The sequence below is a fragment of the Fusarium fujikuroi genome, chromosome FFUJ_chr09, assembly GCF_900079805.1.
Source record: "Fusarium fujikuroi IMI 58289 draft genome, chromosome FFUJ_chr09".
Taxonomy (NCBI): domain Eukaryota; kingdom Fungi; phylum Ascomycota; class Sordariomycetes; order Hypocreales; family Nectriaceae; genus Fusarium; species Fusarium fujikuroi.
In genome coordinates this window covers 2014853-2031296 of record NC_036630.1, presented here as the reverse complement: position 1 = coordinate 2031296, position 16444 = coordinate 2014853, and the positions used below count along the sequence as shown (strand labels likewise).

Here is a 16444-nt window from a genome sequence, read left to right as displayed (position 1 = left end):
CCGACTGGGGCCCCCTGTTCCTTGACCATGACCTTGTGGTTCACTGGCTGTGTGTGTTGCGTCGCGAGATGGATGGATGGCTGTCGATGGTGACGATCCCCTTGCTCGTCAATGAACCTCGATTTTTGCGCTAGAAGACCCCCCCTCCGGAGACACAAATCTCCAGCCGATCAGGTCAAAAGAAAGTCCAGTGAAAGCCGTTAGAGATTTTGAACTTCTGTCGTCGTTCTTCGTGGCTGTACTCTGTTGAGAATACCTTATCTACTCTCCAGATTCACATCGATAAGTCTTATCACGCCTAGACCTTTGTGGCGCCGAGTGGCGTACCATCCTGGCTTTACAGGCATTGTTGCCCTGTGACGACACTGTTCAAGGCCTGTGCCATTTTTGAGCCCGGCGCCGATTGACGGGGATCAAACGGTTCGCTCTTGCGTGTTGATCTCGGGTGGCCGTTGAGAAATTCTTTTTCTTCCTTCCCAAGACAACAATTGACATTAGGCCAACTGTTCCTGTTGACGGTCTTCCCATCTCGCCGCTCTTTTACTACCTACTCCATCTCGTGGACGTTGCGCTTCTCTCGCATACGAGTTGCCAACAACAATTGATCGCGGCGTCGCCGCCCGATTTCCTCCCCCTTGCGATAACGTTGCTTTGATCGCTTCCGAGATCGCGACACTACAAGTATCGAGCGCCGTCAAGGCCAATCGAACGATCGAACCTCTTGTATCCTTATTCCTATAGCCCAACATGGCGTGGAGTCACCTTGACATCACCAAGCCGCACTTGGTGTACATTATCCTCGGCGGCTTCACTTCCCTTTTCATGCTCTGCTCATCCTTTATCAAGGAGCGCATGTATATTGGTGAAGCCACAGTCGCTACCCTTTGTGGCGTAATCTTCGGTCCTCATGCAGCCAATTTGATCAATCCCCAGGAATGGGGTTCGACCGATATCGTTACCGTCGAGTTCTCACGAATTGTTCTTGTTGTCCAATGTTTCGCCGTCGGTGTCGAATTGCCCAAGTTCTACATGGAGCGCCATTGGAAGTCTGTTGTCTTTCTTTTGGTTCCAGTAATGACCTTCGGCTGGCTCATTGTCAGTCTGTTCATCTTCTGGATGATCCCTGCATTGGATTGGCTCGATAGTCTTGTTGTGGCTGCTTGTGTTACTGCTACTGATCCTGTCCTGGCATCATCTGTGGTAGGAAAGGGCAAGTTTGCAAAGCGAGTCCCTAAGCATCTTCGAGATTTGCTGTCCGCCGAGTCTGGATGCAACGACGGAATGGCATTCCCCTTCATTTATCTGTCTTTGTACCTTATTCAGTACAAGCGAGATGCAGAAGATGTAAGCTTCCATTTCGTTGTGTATGTTCTTCTCTACGAGTGCATCTTCGGCGCCATCTATGGATTTGCCATTGGTTATATCGCTCGCCATGGTATTAAATTCGCCGAAAAACGCGATCTCATCGATCGAGAGAGTTTCCTGGTTTTCTACTTCGTTGTTGCGCTCTGGTGCGCCGGCTCTGGTAGTATCCTGGGCATGGACGATTTGCTCGTCGGTTTCGCAGCAGGAGTTGGTTTCTCCAATGACGGTTGGTTCGGCGAGAAGACTGAAGAGTCTCATGTTTCCAACGTTATCGATCTTTTGCTTAACTTGACTTATTTCGTCTACTTTGGAACCATCATCCCATGGTCGCAGTTCAACGATGGCCGATTTGGCATGATGGCTTGGCGTCTTGTGGTCATCGCTGTTTTTGTCCTTTTCTTCCGCCGGATTCCTATCATGCTCGCCCTCAAACCGTTTATACCGGACGTCAAAACATGGCGTGAGGCGTTGTTCGCTGGCCATTTCGGCCCAATCGGCGTGGGCGCCATCTTCGTCGCGATCTTGGCACGAGCTGAACTGGAACATGGCGAGCCGGTACCCTTGGCGGAGATGCCACCCGAGAATACTGATCATTATGAGCTCATATATCTCGTGTGGCCGATAGTGTGCTTCATGGTAGTCACGTCGATTCTTGTCCATGGCTCCTCAATTGCCGTCTTCACCCTTGGAAAGCGTATTAACACCTTGAGTTTGACCATGTCTTACACAGCTGCTCCCGAAGATGGACCATCTTGGATGAACCGACTACCCCGAATCTCTTCTCAATCCAGATCCCAAGCTAGGTCCTTCTCTGAGGCGTCCATCGATGAAGAGAAGGGACCCCAGCTCCCCCCCGATGCTCTGGTTCCTCCCAACGGGCCTTATAGTCATCTTTTGCGCAGACAGCGAGACCAGGGTGGCAGCCGCTCGTCATCGGTTGTGTCGCGAAAGCGCAAGCATAAGAACTGGGATGACAGTGGCCCCGGAGGACCGATTGCTCAGTCTGCAATCTTCCCTCAGCGACAATCATCTACGCCTTTGTCCCCTACAGAACAGTACGAGCAAGAGGAATCACCCTCACAAGGCAACACCGAATCCACTTTGGCGGCTGATGATAGCTCTAAGGAGAAGGATACCGACAAGATTGAGAAGGTAGAAGATAGCCCTGCCGGCAGTAGCGGCCAGAAGACACCCCCCAAGCCTGTGAATGTATATGAGGAGGGCCATGATTTGATATTTGAGAACAAAGATGGGGATGTTCTTGATGTCGAACCCGCTCCCGAATCTCACAGACAAGACGAAGACCATGTGCCCATCACAGCCGTCAAGCCTGGCCACGACAAGCTATGGACTATCTCTGGTTTCAAGAAGAGGGTGGGTGAAGTCTACAACACGGAATTGGAAAAGCGCAAGGAAAAGGGCCAAGATCGACGACATGAACCTGCCAGAGCCTACCAATTTGGAAACACGGTAAGCGCACTCCTAGGATTACGTCAAGGGATTAACTAACAAAACATAGATTATTGTTGAAGACGAGGATGGTGAAGTCGTTAAAACCTATGAGCTGCCCACGACCAAGGGTGAGAACTCAGAAGCTGGTCCTAGTACCACACCCGGCGAGAAGTCAGCAGCCAAACCTGGCTGGGCCAATTTTGGAGGCGTATTCGGAGGCAACAGCTCAAATGAACAGACTAGGAAGAAGTCTATTGCGGAGAACCAAGAAGCTGATGACAAGGCCATTCGATTCACAATTGGCGGTGTTGGTCAACGCATGACTAAGGAGGACTTTATCCGTGAAGTACAGAAGCTGGATTCACGAACAAGGAGGGAGGTTGTAGAGCAATCATCTGCCTCGCAAGCCGTCAAGAAGGTTGCCAAACAGGACCTGCCACCCGAGACTGCAATCAAGGCTGCCAAGGCTGCTGAGCATCACTCTAGCGGGAAGGCGAAGGTAACGGAGGCTCCAGCTGCATCTCCCTCCCGGCATGCAGGCCCCTCGAGCCCACCCAAGCCGTCCGAAGAGCAGGGCGAGACAGCTGTTGAGCGCAAGCGCCGTCTCGCCGTTCTATCAGCTCAGGGGGATGATGAACGAGAGGAAGAGACTGGCGAGACACCCGCTGAGAGGAGGAGAAGAGAGGCTGCTCTGGGAGTAGGCAATGGAGGTGATGACAGTGATGACGAGGGCACCGAGAGAGTGCCGCCTGGTCGACGAGGTATCACATTTGCTGATTCGACACGGCCCAGCAGGGGAAGAGCTCCGAGGTAGTGGATGATTCCATTTAGAGCGGGTTTGTTTGCAATTTCTTTTTCGCGTAGATAATGATATCCAGTATGATACTACTGATGATATGGAGGTGTTGATTGCATGGTGCATCACATAACGCATTATATAGGAATTATGTCATATTCTGACCTAGATACATGAAACCACGATTTACTCATGTCTACTTCTGTTGAGCCTAATTCCTCTCAGATGTTCTCCGTATTCACCATTACGTTGCTGTATGAAGTTCGTAATTACAACAATGACTCTCGTTCAATATCACGTGCCATCTCACGTGAATGACTTGCTTAGGGGTTTCCAGCTCTCAGCTTGACTGGATCTCTAGGCTTTACTCAATACTCCATGTACTTGACTGAAGGGTGTTTTAAGATGTGCTTGCTGGAATTCTTTTCTCCGCAACATGTACCAGAATTTTGATACCCTCACTCAACTTTCCGCCTGACCTGTGAGACAATGGACTCCAGTGATGGCCAGCAAGACTCACCCCTCTCGATAAGCGCCAACGTCGCGGGCATGCTGACCTTTGTCGTTGCAATTGCTGCAGCATTCTATGCTCGCCTGACATTCCTCCGAAATAGCGACGATGAGTATTTCCGCGTCAAAACATCTTTGTCGTGGTACAAAACCGAATCCACTTGGCTGGCGGATCTCGTAGCAGCCATAAATGCACAACATGAAGGTTTCCATACACAGCAACCCGAATATCAGATGTACAACTTTGTGATGGAAGATCTATTGAATCTGGAGCAGCGTCTTCTCGATATTGTCGCTGAGACGGAGGCAAAGGCGAGTGTTGGCGACCAAGGGCAGTCATGGACACTCATGCCAAGGAACTGGAACGGGCGTACAACAGTGGCCATGGCATGGCTGCCAGTGAGGACGAAAGCTTTGGAGCTAGTGAGACAGCGAGAAGGTCTGACAGCGAGAGTGCAATTCATGCAAATGAGCATGATCTCATCTCGATTACGAGATCTGGAATCTAGGACGAAGTGGCGCGAGATGAAGATGGATGAGAGCTCCCGTAAACTCGAGTCTTTAGTTGAGAGTCAGAGAGATAGGATTCATCGATTAGAAGACCTGGTCAGCCGGCTGACACATCGTGATCGATCCGGCCTTTCGAGAGCCGGGACCTTGACAGATCTCGGAGTCAAGAGCAGCGAGTCGACCAATTTGGCTGAGGTTGGTGGTTCCGCCACAACATCTGAGTCAGGAGATGCGAGTAATCCCAAGACGTCCACAGAAGAATAGACTTTGTTTATCGGAAACCGTATCCATTCTTGTAGGCATATGCCACTGCAATGCATAAACTCGGAAACGCCCAAAGGATGTCCATCTCGACGACCGCCCATACCCACAAGCAGCCTACAGGAGGAGCTTGTTTCATGACTGCTATGTATCCGTAGTTGTTGCTGATGTGAATGAGGTAGCAGCCGCCTACGGTGCTCGCGACAAAGAATATGGCTTGACGGACAGTCTCTTGGTAGTGTTGAGGAACAAGCGGGAAGAAGGACTTATGGGAGTAATGCGGGTGCAAGACGTAAAAGAGGCCGATGAACACTAAAGGAACATCATGTTAGTAGAAAAATTGGTACAGATCCCAGATATCTTACAAAGCCAAGCTGTAAAAGTCCTTTGGACAATAGCGAACCAATCAACTTCCATCGCATATTGTCGCTGTACTAGGACATCAAATGTAAAATGTACGGTGGCAATTACTCCAGTCCATAGTATTGTCTCAAAGATACGTTCTGTTCGAGGGGACAAGAGGGGACCTTCGCCGTTGAGCTCACGTTGTCTTCGATCAGCTTCTGCGAAGAGGTCACGTCCCTTTGCGAAATCGACGAGTGTTTCCTTGGTGGGACCAGATCGATCTGGCTGCTGAAGTTTAATGTCCTTAACAGACTTTTCCTTTCGTTGACGAGCCATGGTCGGCAGTTGATGGTGGTTGTGTCGTAAGATAAAGCTCTTGGGCAAATTTGAGTAAAGTTCAAAGTTGAGGTTCAGCTGAGGTTAACGTCAACGTCAACAGGTTGCCCCAATAGGCTTAGCTCATGACACCGGAATGGAAGCTTCGGGCCCTGCCGTGCTCAACGCCACTTACCAACCTTCTGTAAATTGAGGGGCTCCCTGAGCTTCAGCTAAGGCATCGGGACAGTCTAGTGAGGCGGTGAACCGTTAGGCTCAGGTCTATGGGGGGTTGCCTTAGCGATTGGCATCTGCGACCCTCGTGAGCTCCTGCCCCTCCATGACCAAGTTTCATTTGTTATTTCTCGCGTCTCGTGCCACTTTTGTCTCAGCCATCACAATTCGTTTATGACCCAGGTCACGGCCAGCTTCTGATAGGAGCCAAGTCTTTGCTCTTAACAACTCAATTGACCTTGTTGTAGCTTCTAGTCTCTGCTCACAGCTCATATAGACCTTGCGCTGCTGTAGCGATCATCATCCACATCCATCCGGTACCCAATAGCCCCAATCGCAGTTCTCCAGCAATCTTGTCGCAAAAGGAACCGTACCACCGTATTCGAAGCGACCGCAGATATGAACGTTCTTCACATCTTCGCCGGCCTCGCCGTTGTGGTGCCAGGCATCTACATGTTCACTGCCAGCTCTGCCCAATCGACCATCAAGAACAAGCGGGTTTGTCTCTTGATTGCGCACCCCGACGACGAAGCCATGTTCTTCTCCCCGACCGTCCTCGCCCTCACACGACCCGAGAACGGAAACCACGTCAAGATTCTATGCCTAAGCACTGGTATGAGCCGACTGCAGCGACCCGTGCTTCGCAGTCGCATCGTGATGCGACTACACAAATTGGTTGAAAGCAGTTTTGGCTGATGTAGACTTTGGCGTGTTATAGGAGATGCCGACGGATTAGGAGAAGTTCGCAAGAAGGAGCTAGTCAAGAGCGGCCTGGCGCTGGGACTGCAGAGCGAGGACGATGTTTTTGTGGTCGACAACCCGTATGTTGAATACCTTGGTCACTATCTGGCACTTACAGCCCAAGAACCTGGCTGATACCTCACTTATAGCACCGACTTCCCCGACTCCATGACGAGAATGTGGGACAAGAACCTGATTGCTCGTCTGCTAGGAAGCACGTTTGCGCCCAAGTTTGGCCAGGAGCGTAAGAACAATCTGAAGCCCACTGCCAACATTGACATCCTCGTTACATTTGACAGCAATGGCGTGTCTTCTCATCCCAACCATATCTCTCTCTACCTGGGTGCCAGATCCTTCATCCAGGCCCTTACCACCGCGTCCGAGTGGCCGAGCCCGGTCGATCTATATACCCTTTCCACCGTAGGCATTGTGCGCAAGTACTCCGCCTTCATGGACTTTATTCCCACGCTACTCTCATCCATTGGTGTCAAGGATCAGGATAAGGAGCGACCCGAAAGTCTGGTGTTCATGAACCAGCTCGTTGGTCGCGGTGCCTATGGCACTGCTTGGAGCGCCATGACACAAGCGCACAGAAGCCAGATGGTTTGGTTCCGCTATGGCTGGATCACCCTCAGCCGGTATATGGTCATCAACGATCTACGTCTTGAAAAGGTTAAGCCACAGTGACGAAAACGAAAAGCAAAGGAACCGCATGGCACGGGGAGTTTGGGACGTATCCTACATATTCACTATTTGTCTGTAAGACCTTGGCGTACGATTTACTTTTGTATCTTACCTGCATGCAAACATGAATATAAGAAAACCAGGCAGGATGTCTAGAATGCAAAATGCTCAATGGTTAGGGTCTGGTGGTGCGGGCATGAAATATTGAAATGATGTTATGCATTACGAATACCATGACCTGGTGGTTCTAGGGTTCCGTCTACCTAAACGCCCTGAAAAGAAAAACATCATTGGAGCTCTTATCTCATTAGGTTCCCTTGATCGGCTTCTTCTGCATAACCTGCTTGAACACTTGCAGTGCAGTCTCAGGTTCTGTTCTTTTGTCAGCCGGTATTCTGGGGTGATGTCAGAGGTACTCACGATAATATGGCACTGAATGTCCCGCCTCCCAAACCTTGAGGAAGGACAGATTCTCTACCGTCTTATATCGGCCATGGGCTGTGCCGTTGATCGTGTAATTGCTGAAAGGCGCTGCTACGAACTTCTTCTGGCCAGGCCACTCGAGCGCATAAGATGCCCATAGGACGCCCTCCCAGTTGCAGATCCAATCTGTGAGATGTAAATCAGTTTCTGTCCTACTTGTGTCACCAACTTCCCACTTACCAGTATCTCCAGCCCACAGAAGCGTGTTAATGCCACGCTTCACAACGTCTGCCAAAGGCCCGACGTATGAACGCGCACCTGTCCCATGTCAGCATTAATCCTCAACCTCGCCGTCGCAGCGGCACTGACCATCTCCCGTCGTTGCCATGTTTGCATAAACTGTGTCACTGCACTCGGCGAAACGGGTGTTGGCTCCAATCGCATCCATAACCTCAGCCCGCGTGAGATATTCAAGAAACGTCTCCGGCGGGTCAACATCATCCCTGCCGATACGCACATCGTAAACGTTGAAGTCGGTTCTGCCTGCAATCTCGAGGTTGGTGTACATTTGGGTGTTGCACGCATCATCAGCCTCCGCGCATTCATCATCTTGACCCTCGAGCTGGGTGCAGTTGTTGATGACGGGTAAACAATACTTATTGTAAGCGTCGATGAAACGAGTGAAGAGTTTGTTGTTAAGAATCTGTTTGTAGGGGTTGCGGTTGGCATATGTTGCGTAGGATTTGAACTGCCGCTTCGGATCGATCCAGCCGTTGTTGATGCCCAGCGCTACCATATCGACCTTGTGGCCTTCAGCATCACCCTTCTCGATTTGGTCATTCTTCTTGAGGAAGTAGTCGGCGAATTCGGGGCCATAGTGTCCACCGTAGGACTGTGTAAAGAGACCAAATTCTCTGGATTTGTATTTGGGAAACCGGTCCAAGAAGACTTGCATAAATTTCCAGATGTAAGGGGCAGCTTGTGCTGTAGAGTTGACATCTTCGGTTCCAACACTGAAGCCAGTACCGATTGGCTGATCGATGTAGAGCATGTTCGCGTACTCGTTCCAGGAATGAGGGTTGAGGGATGGCTCAGTGTCGTTATTGACAAAGTGACAAGGCCCATGTTCCGTGAAGAGGCCTATCATTGAGGAACATCCAGGACCGCCGTTGAGCCAGATAGCGAGGGGAGCCTTCTCAGCATTGTGACGAGCTTCGAAGAACCAGAACCACATGCTATGGTTTTTCCCTATATCAATTTTATGAGAAGGGGCCTTAGGGCATCAAGTAGGATCATCTTACCAACAGACAAGTATCCAGAGTATTGGCCAACACCAGGTGTCGTCTCGCAGATTCCTGAATTGGTCACATACTCAAGCTTCGAACCGGTAGCGGCATGTTTGAAGACAGTAAGGCCATGGCGCTCCAAGGTTCTAAACTGTCTACTATCAGGAGCAATACCGCCGAAAGCACTGACCGATCCGATGAGTCCTAGAAGAACCGTCGAGATAGACGAGAAGCGCATTTTAACGATGTTGGAGGATGACGCTTCCGTAGCCCAAGCAGGAATGAACAGAGGCAGGAGTTTATCTATTTATAAAGTCAAGCATCCTGCCCTGCTCTGCCCGTCCAGTGTGGGACGAGATCCTGGTTACTCGCCATTGTCAGGATCTACATTCTAGGTTCTACAATAAAACGGGCATTGTTGATGGGGCAAGTGTTTGGTTTTATTAGGCTAGACTGTTTCTCCGATTGATTGCAATGTTCCAATTCAGTTGTGACGTGCACCTTAAAAAGGATGCGCGCTTGGACGGATGTGTCCAAGCATGGAAGCTCCGTTGCTTCAGATTTCGGTGCATCGCTTTTTGTTACTTGGTCTGTGGACATATGGCGGGTTTAAATTGTCCGTAGCATAAAGGATCTGGAGGGACGCGAATGTAACTCAAACATTGGTTGTGATCGTACGTTGAGGACGGACTCGGGAAACATTGCCCTTGTCCCGTCCGTCTGTCAATAATAATTCCTTGCTAGGTCTGATCGACAGGGGATCTACTGAAAGGGATATTCTAGCCGCAGAGTCCTACCTAGAGAATGCCTTCACTTCAAGACCAAGCATTTCTCCCTTCAACCAAAACGAATCAGAGGCATATGTACATGTTAGGACAGGTCCTGGTCAATATTGACTCAGCGTGAGAGGCGATCCAAGCGGGTAGAACGATACAGCAAGCAGCTTGAGAGGCTAGTAAGCGGGATTCGCAGGGAACACTGAGAGATTCAATGAAATACAGTATAGTCTAACCGCGTCTTATCTATTCAAAAATCTTGCCAACAAAGAATCAAGGCGGCGATATTGATGTTTGGTGGCCCCAGTGTCGAGTCTCTATAGACACCATATCCCAAAGCAGTTGACAATAGGTCAGCTCCTCAGCTGGACGCCATTTCCCCTCTCCTACATTAATGAACTACATCTCATATGCTCATCCCATTTGCGATATCCTAGGATTTCCCATCAAGTCAAAATGTTTTCCGGTGATCTCGCCTATGTACGCCCAGCTACAACGCACAAGCGGCGAAATGTCATGTCAATCGCTCTTCGTGACATGAAACCTGTGAGAACACACGAGAGCCCGATTGAGTGCTACACTCCAGACGAGGACACGAGCCACAAAGAAATCGCCGACCGGATGCTGCATCAGAGAAACGGCCTGACAAAAGGTCAAGAAGCAACCATGTTCACACTGAAAGCCCAGTTGCACGACAACGCCTTGTCCACAGCCTAAACACTACTTGGGACGCAGGCTTTTGCTTCTGGCCGTACAAGCACTTGGCTTCTATTCGTTCATCCTCAGCATTGAAGAAAGATCCTGTTTTATATTCTGGTGCTGTTTGCAGACAGCCTTCTACTTAGCTTCAGCACGTTATACTCCCGGCCCGTTCATTTTTACGGCAAGGAGACAACGCCAGTAGAAGACTGTCAGAGGGTTTCATCAGCAAGACAGAATCACAGCGACACTCCCATCCATCAAACCTTGAATGGTACAACAGTTAATGTTGGACGTCGGCAGGTGGTCGTTTTGTGTATATCGGGGTTCAGGAACGTGTACTCACAACGAGGTTTCAGAGCTTCTCATTAGGAGAAATGAAGAGCACTTTCATCATGATTTGGATTGATGGCTACGTACGCTCCGGTTTGCGTGATTAGACAGCTCTTTCGCACGGGTTCAATATGTGAATGGATGCACCAAATTCTGCTTCGCTACCATAGTCTCAATCTGTGTTTGAGAAGTCTCGGTTCTCTTAACATCAGTTATCGAATGGATGTTAAATGGAAAGGTGTGCCCTAAAGCAGTAAAAAGAATTGCCGGTGATGGGGGCCATGGATGATATTAATTAAGTTCCTCACAATGGGAAGACAACTTATCCTCAAGGAGCAAGAAAACTATGACCTCTAGCTGAAGTGCCAAAAAAAAAAAAAAATTTTTAGTAAAGTCTCTAGTCGTTTGGGATGGAGGCTAGCTTATATATATCAACTCTCCTGCGTTCCCATTTCCCTCAGACCATGCCAGAGTCTTGCGGCGAGGACGGATCGTACATCCGAATTCGGGTGTCGAGAAATAAGCATAAGATAAGCTTCTCGACAATCAGAGAGCCAAGTACATTTAACCGACGTGTCGAGACTGGTCTCTTGCATGGATCGTTTTGGTGTGCCCAATTGGAAAGAGACGATGTCCATAAATCTGCGACTGATGCCTCAAGACCCCAAGATTCTCCAATGTCAAAGATGGACAAGGTCGGATATTATTTATGCGGCCGAGTCATTTTCCCTAGACTGCGGGATATCTCCCCCGACTTTATCAGCCACCCCGCGGTTTCGGGCCTGCGGGGGAGCGTTGAAAGCCGGGCCGGCCAACCAGCAGCGACTGGGAGTCCGCTATTGGCATGACGTGTTGGGGTCCGCAGTGAAAGTGACTGGGGTTAGAAGGTTAACCTTTGGCAAGACAAGGATAAGGAAACCGATGTCTCCAATGAGAAAGGCTTGTGTAATTCATGATGGCACCAGTTGTGAAGAGACTTCTTTGGGCTTGATCAGGAACATCATATGATCGGTTGTCTTTTGGATACACATAGGTAAGTATTCACGGCCGGTCACATATTGGGGCTGAAAACGCAGTCTGCTAATCATCTCTTGGCACTGACGCTCTTGTGGATTTTGAGCATTGAAAAGAATGGGCTGTTTGAACCCGCAACGTCTTGGCGCTCGTCCTGATAAGAAGTGAAGAGGATGGACTGGGCAGTAGAGAAAACAGAGGACAGAATAACTAACTTAGGGCATGTAAGACAGAGTAAATTGAGGAGAGACCTGAAAGGGAGTCAGAGTCAGGGCCATGGAAGGGAGAACAGCACCCTGAGGGAGAAGCCCATTGCATTGCAAGTGGAAGTGAACAAACCACAGACTCACCCCAAAGCCCAAACGGAAGGTGCACCCCGGACGGGAAGTCCCCTACTCCTTGCGCTTTCCACTCAAATTGCCAGGGATATTGTCTGTTCCCTGCGTGGATTGCCTGGATTCTTTGGAGAAAGACGGGGCCATGCCGATGCCGATTGTTTGAGCGTTTTAGCGGACGCTGAAGCTGCTGTTTCCTCAATCCCAACCCCCAGGCACAAGCACGCACCGAAAGTCTCCACGACTTTTCTTCAACCTCCAGATTTTCTAAATCTTGGCTTTGTTACAAGTTGATTCTGCCGGAGTCAAATCAAACACCGATCTCTTTGCTTCGAACTCTTTTCGTCCCGCGGAATGTGTGCGATCTTTTGCTCATGTTAGCGAATACACCTTGCGAAGCTGCTGATCACTGTCGTTGCTTTCATCTTCATCTCCACCTTGCATCACATTGAGGTGTTGGCGGTTTGACAATATTCATCTCTGACGACTCGATTCACCAACTACTGCGATCCTCTTCTCGGCATCTTATTCGATCTGTTATCTGGTCCTTGGCCTCTACTTTATCTCATTTCTCAGCAATACTCCAACAAAAATACTGTTCCGGTTGTCTATCGTCGATCCCCCAACGCCGTTCCTCCGTAGCTGCCGCTCCGGTTCAACTTTCGGATCACCCGGACATATGAGCGACAACTGCCACTTCCTCGATTTCTCAGGTGCCACAACTTACTCTCATTTCTGCGATCGGCCAAGCATATCAAGAGAATTTTAAGCTTAATTCTCGTGCAATTCACTTGCTTACTCCCATATTGGCCTTGTGAGATCCCGATCTCGGCATCATGCCCATCTCACCACTATTGGCTCTTATGCCCCGCGGCGACCATTCCTCATCGCCAGAGAGCGATCAGTCTTCGTCTTCGGGCACCACGGGAAATGTATATCCCTCAGATTCATTTGCAGATGACCTGTTCCGTGATAAGTTCATGAGCATCGCCAAGGGAGGCTCCAATGGGGAGAAAATCATGCGTGGCTTTCTGATCGGTCTCGCCATTGGCCTGGTTGTCGCATGCTTCGTTTGCTGTTGGTACCCATGCTGTCGACCCCGACTCCAAAACCAGCGTCGAAGACAACGAAGGCGCCGGGGACCCCCCGCAGCAGACGAAGAGGAAAATGCAGCAAGCCGTGTGCCTCCTCCTGCATAGCGCTGACTACAGCCAGATCATGGATATGGGGAGGGTTTGGCGTCGGCAAGTTGACGCTTTAACGGAAAGTAAGGCGGTGACCGTTTCACTCGCGACAGCTTTCGAAAAACGACATTGATTGAAGACAACTTGCAAGATCGATATGACACGATACGAATACACGAATAAGCGAAAGAAGACTATGCACAGAGCTGCGAACCATCAGCTTCGATCACATCGCCCAGCACGCACGGGTTCATTCACAATGCAATCAATAGGCCAGATGAAAGTGTTGTCTGGCCGCGGGCCTTGCACATAGGTACTGCAATTACCCCTGTCAGGCCTAGTTCAGATTTCGTGCTGTTGGTCTGGCATGAGGTAGCTGGCGGAGCGCGACGATAGCTACGCATAACCAGGGGACCTTTGCAATCGAGCGGAGAGGAGGAGTCCGAACATACTTACATCATTAAAGGTGGACTATGACATGAATTTCAGAAGAAGGCGCATCAAAAAGGACATGGCATTGAATTTGCATTGGATACAAGGCGTTCAGGGACGATGTATGCATTTGGGACTGTTTAAAGGCTACACCACCGCCGGCGTGGACTAGCATCTGGAATTCTAGGCATCTCAAGGCGCTTTCGCAGTCTGCTAGACAAAGAGAGGAGAATAGGGAGTATCGGTTCTCTACAATGACAAATCATACCCTGTATATTTGATAATGTGATACTGCATACGCAACGGAATGGAATATCAGGTCCAAAGCTGACGCAAAGGACGAGGCTCAAACGAGCTGCTTCTCATTGGACGCGCGTTTAAAGATGGATGAACATGCTTAATACTCTCACTTTCACCCATTGGTAGAGTCGCCATTGGAAGCCGGATCTCTGAGGCCAGTCCTCGGACAGTCGCAATCCGACACATGAATGCGACAGGGAGCAGGACTAGAATAGTAACACTTGAGCGACACTAATAAGGTAGAGAATCTGCACAGCCTCTTTGAGTATCGGTTGTGGCGTTGGGCGGATTTGGTACGTCACTAATGCGAGACCGAGCACTCGTAGTTTCGATTAGCAAGTAACATAAGTAAGTACCTTAGATAAATAAGTCAAGTACGGGAATGTTCTTTGTCTCTGTGCTAATCGAGAATAACTCATTCCCTTAGATATAAGCTTATTATTTGTTATCTGATTGTCTTTCTACCTTACCCATTCATCAGCCAAGTCTTTAAAGTCCTTGTGACCCTTCCCGATCAGTCACAAGCTGTAGCTGCTTCAAGGCAGCCCCGCCTCCAAGTCTCAGCCTGCCGCGCAATTGTCTTGTCTATCGGATTTTTCCTTGCAACTTCGTATAACTATCTCTCTTCCTCAAACTCTCACTTAAGCCATTCCTGAACCACAGGCGACTCACTTCTTACGACTTACACCCTCTTATACTTCTTGTGTTACACCCGACGGGTTACGACGTCATCCCACGAATTAGCTCTGCGACACCAAGTCAACAATCGCATTGAGCTCTAGACAACCAATACAGTTGGCAAGATGCTTGACGAAAACCTCCCGACATATCGCTTCAAGACCTCTTCAGAGAATCCACTCAATAACATTCTCTACTTCACACACAACGGATCAGATCCCGCGCCCGAGTACCTCATCAAGCGACCGTCGCCTTCCGAAGCCAATGGTCAATATGCGCTCGGCATATTCGACTCTCAGAACACTTCTGTGATATACGCAGAGGTCGATGTTAAACCTGACTGGGTAGCGCCTACTTTGTCTGCAGCCGAAATCCGCGCGCAAAACGGAAACCCGCCGCCCAAGACACCTATCATCCCAGATACTTTTGCGGTTTCATTGTACAACCCCGATCAAGCTATACCCGTCAAGCAACAACCAGGAAGTTGGGGAAAGACGGGTGCTTGGGAGTTTGAGCTTCCCGAGAGATCCTTTAAGCTACCCAGTGCTAGCCAGATTGACCAGGAGGATCGTCCGTCTCTGGCCGAGTTGGTTCCCAAAGTTGTGTTTCGCTGGAAACGTGATGGCCGTCTGAGTAAGGACATGACATGCTATATGACAGGACGAAATGTGGGTGGAAAAAAGAGCAAGGAACCTGATATTACGGTAGCATTTTTCCGCGCCAAGCATGACTCGACTTTAACCATTTATGAACCCAACATGGCCCGCGTTGAGATCGAGGACAGAAGGGGTCTTGAGATTGCTCTTCTCATGAGCGCTGAGACAATCAAGGATTTGTATCTGAACCCTAGCCAGGACCCTTTCCACCTACAAACCTCATCTAATGGCCGGCGTCGCCAGAACTCTCGCCCAGCAGCAAGTTCTTCGGCAGGCCCAACAATGGCGGGTGCTCTCAATAACAACCGTCCATCGTCACCTCCTCGAGCACAAGCATCCCCACAACAGTCAAGCAACCAAGCCCAGCGAGAAGCTGAGGTCGAGGCAGAAACACGACGCTTGCAAGCAATGGTCGCAGAGGAAGAACGCAAAAGACGTGAACGTGAAGCGCAAGAGGAAGAAGAACGCAAGAGAATCCAGAAGATGCTTGAGACTGAGGAACAAGAGCGCCGGAAGAGAGATGCCGCGGTCGAACAAGAAACAGAAAGACTCCGTCGAGAATACGGCATGGCTGGGCAAGACTTCCAGAGTCCCACGAGTCCGGGTCACCCATCACCGCCCTTACCTCCAAGACCACAGTTTGCGTCAGGCGCATTGAACCCCCCAAACAACCTGCCTCAAAGACCCAACAGTGTTGGGCCAACACCGTATGGCACTCCTCAGCCAAGCTTTGCTCCTCCTCCTTCGCAACCTCAGCCAGGCCCCAGCGAGAACGGAAAGAAACGTCATGGTTTGGGTGGCCTGCTGCAGGGTCCCTACGCTGGACCAGCAGCAGCAAGTGTCAGTGGCTTCTTCAGCAGTCGAAAGGACGAAGAGAAGCGAAAGAAGGTTCAGAAGAAGCGAAGCGTGCACTTTTGAACCTGAGGTCAGAAGAAACTACGTAGTGTCTTTATGTGTCATGGGAGGAGTTTTAAGGGAAATGTGCGCGCAATGCATGGGGGATATACCACAGACCTGGGAATAGTATTAGTAATAAGAAATGATTTCTTGTCAACTCCATTCTGTCGCTGCGCTTAGATACTGCAATATTCATTAGACTGTCCAGCAATGTGCAC

The 16444-nt window shown here is 49.8% G+C and overlaps 7 protein-coding genes; 5 read left to right on the top strand and 2 right to left on the bottom strand.

Moving 5' to 3' along the window:
- Positions 1-747: 747 nt before the first annotated feature.
- Positions 748-3631, top strand: FFUJ_09538 (related to Na+/H+ antiporter CNH1; the record flags this gene model as incomplete). XM_023568548.1 has 2 exons in its annotated part: positions 748-2835; positions 2885-3631. 2 exons carry the CDS (start codon positions 748-750, stop codon positions 3629-3631), a joined length of 2835 nt encoding a protein of 944 aa, XP_023435729.1.
- A 471-nt stretch (positions 3632-4102) lies between these two features.
- On the top strand, positions 4103-4897 carry FFUJ_09539 (uncharacterized protein; the record flags this gene model as incomplete). Its single annotated transcript, XM_023568547.1, has 1 exon — positions 4103-4897. The coding sequence occupies one exon, from the start codon at positions 4103-4105 to the stop codon at positions 4895-4897; it is 795 nt and encodes a 264-aa protein (XP_023435728.1).
- A 132-nt stretch (positions 4898-5029) lies between these two features.
- On the bottom strand, positions 5030-5575 carry FFUJ_09540 (uncharacterized protein; the record flags this gene model as incomplete). XM_023568546.1 has 3 exons in its annotated part: positions 5030-5038; positions 5088-5206; positions 5260-5575. 3 exons carry the CDS (start codon positions 5573-5575, stop codon positions 5030-5032), a joined length of 444 nt encoding a protein of 147 aa, XP_023436203.1.
- A 612-nt stretch (positions 5576-6187) lies between these two features.
- FFUJ_09541 (related to GPI12-N-acetylglucosaminyl phosphatidylinositol deacetylase) lies at positions 6188-7216 on the top strand (the record flags this gene model as incomplete). XM_023568545.1 has 3 exons in its annotated part: positions 6188-6401; positions 6507-6609; positions 6679-7216. The coding sequence occupies 3 exons, from the start codon at positions 6188-6190 to the stop codon at positions 7214-7216; spliced, it is 855 nt and encodes a 284-aa protein (XP_023435727.1).
- A 304-nt stretch (positions 7217-7520) lies between these two features.
- On the bottom strand, positions 7521-9160 carry FFUJ_09542 (related to PRC1-carboxypeptidase y, serine-type protease; the record flags this gene model as incomplete). XM_023568544.1 has 5 exons in its annotated part: positions 7521-7585; positions 7634-7822; positions 7877-7954; positions 8006-8884; positions 8938-9160. 5 exons carry the CDS (start codon positions 9158-9160, stop codon positions 7521-7523), a joined length of 1434 nt encoding a protein of 477 aa, XP_023435726.1.
- Positions 9161-12915: 3755 nt separating this feature from the next.
- FFUJ_09543 (uncharacterized protein) lies at positions 12916-13278 on the top strand (the record flags this gene model as incomplete). The annotated part of the gene is made up of 1 exon (XM_023568543.1): positions 12916-13278. The coding sequence occupies one exon, from the start codon at positions 12916-12918 to the stop codon at positions 13276-13278; it is 363 nt and encodes a 120-aa protein (XP_023435725.1).
- Positions 13279-14798: 1520 nt separating this feature from the next.
- On the top strand, positions 14799-16247 carry FFUJ_09544 (uncharacterized protein; the record flags this gene model as incomplete). Its single annotated transcript, XM_023568542.1, has 1 exon — positions 14799-16247. One exon carries the CDS (start codon positions 14799-14801, stop codon positions 16245-16247), a length of 1449 nt encoding a protein of 482 aa, XP_023435724.1.
- Between the last annotated feature and the right edge of the window lie 197 nt (positions 16248-16444).